Raw genomic sequence first — 8,627 nt, forward strand, 5'->3', positions numbered from 1 at the left:
TGCATAAATTTAATTTAATTTAAACTTTGAAAATGTTTTCTGGTTGTTATTAGTACAGTGCAGATTTAACTTATGAAGCAAATCAGAAAAAAAATGTCCTCATGTCATTAAATGATGTAACTTAACTTATTTGATTGCATTCATTTTATAGGTGTATCCGTATATTTCATATATATTAAAAGGTATATTCATTTATTTTTTTATCTATTTGTTTTAGTTTGTTTATTGCATTATTTCATTTAGAAATCATTCATTTCATATATTTTATTATTAGAAAAATTATAATTCTACATAATGAAATAAATTGAATAAAAAACCGTTTAGAGACATAGTATTTAGTATTTTCAATACATTGTCACTAGGTGGCATCAGATAACATAAAACATAAAATCGTGATAATGCCTCGTGATCAGTGTAGTAAAAATAATAATTACTAAAAATAGATGGATTTCCACATTTGTTCTACTATTTAATTAAAGTGCAATGTTATGGATGTAGTTAATCATGCAAAAATGCATTGACAGAAATACAGCATCTGTCATTTTTAATAAACACAAATAGCACTGGGGCTGTCAGCCATATGCATCAGTAATAATTTCACTTTAATTTTCAATAATAAGTGCACTTTCATTTTTCTGCATTAGTGGGTGTGTGCCTATGGAAAATGGGAACTCAGGAGTCAAGCCCCCTGATTTGTTCACCATTCTGATTATGCAGCCTCACATCAATGGAAGCAGATTGCCAGTCAAGTGAGAGAGTCCAAAATTAATTCACATATGCATGCCTGCACATATGCAGTGCCAAGCAGACTATATAAACACACAAACACATTAGTTTGTCACTAAGCTATTCAGTTGGATAGAATATGATGTGTGAACATTACATTTATTATATGTAGGCCTATATAAAAGAAACATGAAAAGGGAAATAAAAAAATTAAGAGTTAGAACATTGTTACAATTACATTATAGTGTTTCAGTAGTTCTCAGCAAAATATATTTATTTGATAAAACTCTGATGTACTGAGAGATTTCATTGTTTAACAATCATAAAACAGACATTTCATGTAGATAAAAATACACAACATAATGTTAAAGCGAGAGTTTGTCATGAATGATAAATTATTCTAAGGTGCCATTAACAATGTTAATTAGTTATTTATAAGTAAATAAATGTGTTTTTTTGTGTGTGTATTTGCATTTTTAACTCATGTAGTCTAAGCTATATTATTTCAAATGCATGTATTTATTGAAATATCTAAATATAAAATATAAATAAAAAATTGAATAACATATCCTACTAAGCAATTTTGGGAAAATTAAAGGTTATATGTGATTCATGAAAGACACCTTAGCAACCACAGCACAGTCCAGCTGAAAAAAGAGAAGCTAAGAAGGCAAGACAAGAACAAAGGGCGTTAATCCAAATAATTTATTGTTTTGTTGTTATCATCTTCACATAGAAGTAAACTCATCTGCTCAAAGCACAAACCATCAGACCGCTCTGCGTCAGATTAGATTTACAGCAAATAAGCAAGTGTAAAAATTAGGCCATGGATTTGTGTGTGCCATTTCACTTGGGACAGTATTACAGCAGAGCTAAATTGGTATTGATAATCCACAGTCTCTTTAGATTGTAATCTCTTGTTGGAATTAGGGACACTGGAAAGGATTTTTACACAGGAATAAGACCAAAAATGACTTTATATCATTAAGTCTTCTAGATCTAATATTTTAGTTGTTCATTTGGGCAATGTCCATTTGGTTGGTCTCGCAAGGGTTCAACAACAAAAAGAGCTTAGATGTCTCCTTTTGTTGTTTAAACATTGTGGAGCAATAGTGTGGGGTCATGTGAAGATTGAATATGGAACATTAATCTCTAATCTTAATGTTAGTTTTGCAATATTAGCAAAACACTTTAAAATAATTGTTTTGGGTTTTTTTTCATCACTGATCATCAGGATTTTGTATTTTTTAATAAAATAAAGCATCTTATTACATACTGGTCCTAAATACAGACTGAGCAATATGTGTTGCGAATTTATGAAGAGTGAAAAGACAGACAATTTAATAATAATAAATAATACATAACACAAAAACAATAAAAGTTAATCATGCAAAAACATGGCCATGAGGCAGAAACTTTTTTGTTTGCTTGTCACACAAAGCAATAACAGTATCTTTATTCAGGGCTTTTCAGAGCGTAAATGGACAGCAATGTGGCTCCTTTGTCCTTGAAAGAAGGTGGAGAGAAGAAAAGATGAAAGGGGGAGATTGGCAATGACATTTAAATTACTGCTTGGCAAAGAACATGGCAACATCCCATCACAGGTGCAGTTTCCATGATCTAAGTGAAAAGCAGAGCTTGGAAGAACAAGAGAAGACAGAGATAAACTGTGTTATGTTATTCAACTGTACTGAAAATGACCTGGACTTCAGTTTTAATTTAATATATAACTGTTTATTTGTATTTTTTCTAGGCTGATGCTTTTTATATCAAATTTTTCGGGTTTTACCCTGTTTGTATGATCTCCTGAGACAGAAGATGTTTTTAAAGAGTGATGGCTCACTTGGTTTGCCTCACACATTGCCACTTTCACTGCTGCAGTTATTGTTATTGCTTTAGACTACAGAGTCCAAATACACTGTCTGGAATTTGGAAAGAGGGCGTCATTGTTGTGGCATGTTACTTTGAATACTTCACCTGTGGTTGGCGATTCGGCAAGCAGTCTGACAATTGCGTGTTTGGTTCCTAAATCCCTTCTTCTGTCATTCATTTAAATCATTCTGTACATAACCTTCATACTTGCTTCATATCTGACATGCTTCAAATGGCCAGAGAATCAAGAAGAGTGGCATTTTTATAGCTCATTCCAGTGGATCTTTACCGGTCGGTTGCAACCCAAAACTGGTCTGTTCTGATAAAATACAGCTAAACATAGTTAAGAAAGCAACAAAAAATATTTTTGTGTAGTGAATGATCGGCTGCCAAGAGCATGACACATTTAGAAACTGAATTTGTCACTTCTCCTGTTCAGCTTATATTATATTAATAATTTCACATATTGTTGGGCTTATAAAATTTATGGTCAAATTAATTACTCAGTTTAATTTTAAGTGCATCTTGTTTCATTTTTTGTATTGTAAAATATTTTGGCACTGTGTTGATGTCCAATGTAAAATATCAGTGCTGAAGCAAAAACAGTTAAGAACAACTGCATTATTCTATAGCCATTAAATAATAGAACGGCATAACCAGAGAGTATAGTGCAAAAGCTTTAGGGCATTTTTTTTTTTTTTTTGTATTGATATATTATAAACAGTGCAATTCAGCCTCCCGATGGCAGTCTAAGTGGAGGTTACCTCATTCAGGTCTAATGCTTTTGGCTTTCAGAGCAAGAGGCTACTTACCCTAAGTGCATTGCATTCTGAGCAACACACTTAAGTCACCCTGCAGACAGCATATATTTAATTTAAGAAGCTTTTAATTTGGATTAAATTAATGATTTACCTTCGTTCAATAGCCTTGTATATATCATGATACGGAAACATGGTGACAGCAACTATACATTCTGTGGAATCCTATTTATTGTTAATGGGTAGCCATAAATGACGTAAACATTGCCACATTCCCTTTTCTATTTTAGACATGCCATTAACTGCAGATAGCCAAATGAAGGGCTTACATTATAACTCTGTTTATAAATGTCTATGATTATGACGTGCACACCTGAATTAAACCTGAATAGTCCACATGCAATATAATTTCTGTGCAAAACATGTAGCATATTGTACACAGCAGCATGAGTAGTTTACTTCTGGTGACCTCAATCACAGTGTTTAACAGCAAAAAAAATTCTAATGTATATAATTGTCTTTGCGTTGCATGTACAACCAGCACAATCCACCTTATTTTAAGTGTGAAGCCATTTCCTGTGACTGGATGTGTGTGTGACATCCAATTAATTAGCCACTATAAATGTAAATAGAGCAAATAAACTGTAAATAAAGACTGGATTACAGGCCTAATTTATCGTATTGATTGTGTCAAACTTTAATAGATTTACTTTTTATGCTTTTTATGTTTTTTTTTTTTAGTTCCATCTCACATTTGTCACATTTTCAAAAATCATACAGGTCAAACTCGATGATAATCAATAAATTGTCTAAATGTATTTATAAATACCATTATTTATGTCGGGTAACGACCCTATGGATTTACACGACAATGATCTTTTTGGTAAACTTATAATATAATCATCAGAAGAAAAAAACTGCTAAGCACAGTTAAACAGCCAGAGCTTCTGCTGTCTATAACATCATTCTCATCAATGGATCTATTTCCAGGTGGCAGTGACGTAATAGCGAGAGCGGGACGCGCGCTATCCGCTGCAGCATCCGGGTCCCGCACAAACCAATCCGCTCGGAGAGAGAGGTGTGCTGAGCGCGAGGCTCCGGTAGCCCCCCCTTCGGGAAAACAAAACAACCGGAGCCAGAAATGCCCCACCGCCCAGCTGCTGACTGCCTTAACGGGCTCATGTGATGCATGTCATATATTTATATAACATTTTTTTTATCGTAATCGATTTCTGGCTGTTTTGACGTTAGTTTACTTGCTAATTGGCTAGCCATCGATCGATTAATGGGTGTTGTGGCTGTGAGCGCTGGTTTATAGTGTTTACTATCTAGCTCATCATACTGATATTAAGGCTCTTACCCGCGGCTTTGGTGCCTCGGTGTTTCTTCATTCAGCAAAAAACACGAAGAAGCTGGGTAAGTGGTATTATTTCCCTCTGACGTACGTTAAAGCTAGCCTAAGAGCTAGCCTCTTAATGCTATCTGGTTGTGCAGCGGTTCGCATCTGCTGCTAAGGGCAGTGGCTTCATTAGTAAACGCATCACAGTTGCTTTAACGTCATTTGGGTTTGTTAATTTTGCTACGTCAGCATCTAAAATGCTTTTAAAAGGAAGCTAATATCTAAACAATAGTAGGTTTGTAGGCAAAGAAGTTTACTCTGTTGACGTAATAACATAAGCATTTATCTAAACCGTTTACTTGCATCCTAGGAATCCTACTGAACTTGTGGCTTAAAAATCCCCATACCATATCCATCATATGTGTGAATATGTTATCACTTTGTCAGTTTTGAGAGAATGAGAGTCACTTATGTTATAATAGAGCACCTTTACTCACTTAGTTTTTGTGGTTATATTTGTGTCAGAGCAAAATAAGAATGGGTGCATTCCTAGACAAGCCAAAGATGGAGAAGCACAATGCTCATGGTGAGGGGAACGGCCTGCGCTATGGACTCAGCAGCATGCAGGGCTGGCGTGTGGAGATGGAGGACGCACACACGGCTGTGACTGGGCTGCCTTACGGCCTCGGCCTGTGGTCTTTTTTTGCCGTCTATGATGGGCATGCAGGCTCTCAGGTTGCTCGTTACTGCTGTGAGCATCTGCTGGATCACATCACCAGCAACCCGGACTTCAGGAGAGGCTGCTCAGGAGGTGGGGATTTAATTAATGCTGATCCCTCCGTGGAGGGTGTGAAAGGTGGAATCCGCACAGGCTTCCTGCAGATCGATGAGCACATGCGGGCCATGTCCGAACGCAAGCACGGGGCGGACCGCAGTGGTTCTACTGCGGTGGGTGTGATGATTTCTCCTCATCACTTTTATTTCATCAATTGTGGTGACTCCAGAGCCTTGCTGAGCCGCAAGGGTCACGTTCACTTTTTCACCCAGGACCACAAGCCGAGTAACCCCCTGGAAAAGGAGAGGATCCAGAACGCAGGTGGTTCTGTTATGATCCAGAGGGTCAACGGCTCCCTCGCTGTCTCCCGTGCTCTCGGCGACTTCGACTATAAGTGTGTGCATGGGAAAGGCCCTACTGAGCAGCTGGTGTCTCCGGAGCCAGAAGTGTATGAGATCGAACGCTCTGAGAGTGAGGATGAATTTGTGGTGCTGGCCTGCGATGGCATTTGGGATGTCATGGCCAATGAAGAACTGTGTGATTTTGTGCGCTCACGCCTGGAAGTGACAGAGGACCTGGAGAGAGTGTGTAATGAGATCGTGGACACGTGTTTGTACAAGGTAAGGTCAATTTTTTGGGTCAAATTTAGATGCAAATGAGCCATTTTTACCTGCATCTATTAATAATAATAATTAAAATAAAACACATTAAAAGTGCGATTCAAACATAAAATTACTTAAATATACACAATTATGGGAATATTTTCCATTTTTAAATTTAAATTGATTTTGGAAAGAAGCATTAAATTAATAAATTTGGCATCATTTTTATTACCATTTCTCAGGTGAAAACATCCTGCTTCACTGCTTATTAATATTTGAAAAGCTTTTGTCCACCAAATCAAATTCATGTGGTGCAACCAACATGCATAAGCATACACAGAAAAAAGAAAAAGAAAAAAATCCTTAAAAAAGGAAATATCAGACCCCTGTAGCTCCTCATATAAAAATATCAGAATCATTGACCTGTTAATTTTTATAAAAGTAATTTTTTAAATAAATTATTTTATAAAAAGTATTGTTTACTTTATTAAAATCATATTTTTATTATATTATAAATGTTTATACTTTTTACTTAATGGTTATGATATTTTAGAATTGGTTCTAACATTGCATCCTGTTATTAATCTAACTTGAGCATACTATCTGTGTTTATTTGTTTATCAACAGGGTAGTCGTGACAACATGAGTGTGGTGCTTGTATGTTTTCCTGGGGCCCCAAAAATCAACCCAGAAGTGGTGAAGCGAGAGGCGGAGCTAGATAAGTACCTGCAGAACAGAGAGGGTGGAGCATGTAAAAAGGCGAATAAATAAAATGTAGTCCAAATACGAAGGGAGAGTTCTAGAAAGTGAGCATTCTTACTTAATTAGGTGAGTTTGTTAGATGGCAGTTTACACTTACCAATTAAGAATACGTTACCGCTAACGTAAAGTTTCCAATTAACGAATCCCCATATTGGAGAGGAAAGACTCACTGGTACTGTATTAGCAAAGTTTGGACTAATAAGAATCAATTTTAACCAGAGAGAAATACCACAGTGTGAATTTATTTGAGCTTATATTGCTAATTAGTGGCCTTTATTTATTGCTTTATTTATAGCTCTTACACAATTTAGAGGTAACCTGTAGCTTTACCAGAGGTTTTATTTTAGTGCATCCGAGAATCCTCCAAACCAGTGCATATTACTTGGTATATTATTAGCTGCTAAGTGATGGTGAGTAAGTGCAATTGTAGTTGAGGAAAAAGGAGTGATGAAAACCCAACATTTGGCTCTGCACTTTTTCATTAAACGCTGCTATTCTTAAAAGCATCTTCTATTTATAAGAGAGAGACCAAATTTGAGATCTCAGTTAAAGTACAATATGTTCATGTGTTCGAGCAGAATTAATACAAAGTGTAGTTTTGCATTCTGTTTGTGACCGTGTGTTCTTGAGATAGTTGTATTCATCCACTTATACAAGCATGTGTTTAAGTCTGGCATCCGTTTCATTTGCATCTTTCTGAGAAGTCGATCTAAATGAGAGTGAATGTCATACCTCCACTGCTGATTACCTGAAATTGTAGCTGAGACTACTGTTCATGGCCTGATGGTGCAGTTTCGTGTCTGTAGTAGTGGCCACGAGCATTTTAATCTGCATGATTACTGTCATGTAATATGGAACATTGTTGCCTTAGGCCTAATTTACAGTGACTACCTTGATTAGAATCGATAGGTTAGAATTTGGTATCAACCCCAACTGCTTGGAAGAGTCAAATTAAATCCAATGGACACATGGTACTGAAAGCATGCACTGTACCGATAGCACGATAAGTTGTGTACACCTCCTGCATGTAAGCTACATTAAGAAAAAACAGGGATAGGTCTTAGAGTAAGGTTGGTCTGACAGAAGTCTTGTACTTTGTATAGTATATATTTGTAACCCCTGAGCAACAGCTTCCGTGTGAACTCAACAAGATTGTGTCAATGTTTTACAATCCTCTCCGAGTTGTTTACTACTTGTTGCCTCAAACTGACACTATGTCAATCCTCTGGTTTGTCTATAAATATTAAGAAAAATCATTTAGTTAGGGAATTCTTGGTGCATAGAGTGGTATTCAGCCTGTTTGCACTTTTTGAGATGTAGATCCTTGTTGGTACAAAGATTGCACATTTATATTACAATGGTACACTGCTTTTGTGTCTGTAAAACCAACAAGATTTGGCTTTTTTTCCCCCTTTACCTACAATTTTGAAAGTGTCTCATTTAAATTTCATATTTTTAACCCCATGGACTTGTCCTAACATGGCGCGACTCAACAAGATTTTAGCGACAAGCAATTTGTCTAATGGTTACGGTAGTTCACCTCAAAATGAAAATCATAAAAAACTCATTGAAAACTTTGGATCCCATTAACTTTCATAATATGGACAGAAAAACGTAAAAGTATAAAGTATCTTCTTACATAGAAGAAAAAAAAAAAAAAACGTCACTTTGAGATTACATTTGAGGTAAATGATTACATTTTTGGGGAGAACTATCACTAATGTAAAAGTGACGTGACGCAGTGCAATCAATCACAAAACCTGGCCAATCAGAACAGCTCCCACTGTTTCAGA

The 8,627-nt window shown here is 36.1% G+C and overlaps 1 protein-coding gene across 1 annotated transcript; it reads left to right on the forward strand.

Moving 5' to 3' along the window:
- The first annotated feature begins 4,427 nt into the window (after window positions 1-4,427).
- Window positions 4,428-8,245, forward strand: LOC132092562 (protein phosphatase 1A-like). The gene is made up of 3 exons (XM_059498845.1): window positions 4,428-4,772; window positions 5,221-6,090; window positions 6,700-8,245. Exons 2-3 carry the CDS (start codon window positions 5,233-5,235, stop codon window positions 6,841-6,843), a joined length of 1,002 nt encoding a protein of 333 aa, XP_059354828.1. The 5' UTR covers window positions 4,428-4,772; window positions 5,221-5,232; the 3' UTR covers window positions 6,844-8,245.
- The last annotated feature ends 382 nt before the right edge of the window (window positions 8,246-8,627 follow it).

This window comes from Carassius carassius, chromosome 18, assembly GCF_963082965.1.
Source record: "Carassius carassius chromosome 18, fCarCar2.1, whole genome shotgun sequence".
NCBI lineage: Eukaryota > Metazoa > Chordata > Actinopteri > Cypriniformes > Cyprinidae > Carassius > Carassius carassius.

What these genes read in the sequence shown, in the direction of transcription:
- LOC132092562 (XM_059498845.1), top strand. Translation starts at nt 5,233, where the DNA reads ATGGGTGCATTCCTAGACAAGCCAAAGATGGAGAAGCACAATGCTCAT. An exon ending in TGGACACGTGTTTGTACAAG is followed by an intron (nt 6,091 to 6,699) that starts GTAAGGTCAATT and finishes GTTTATCAACAG; the next exon opens with GGTAGTCGTGACAACATGAG.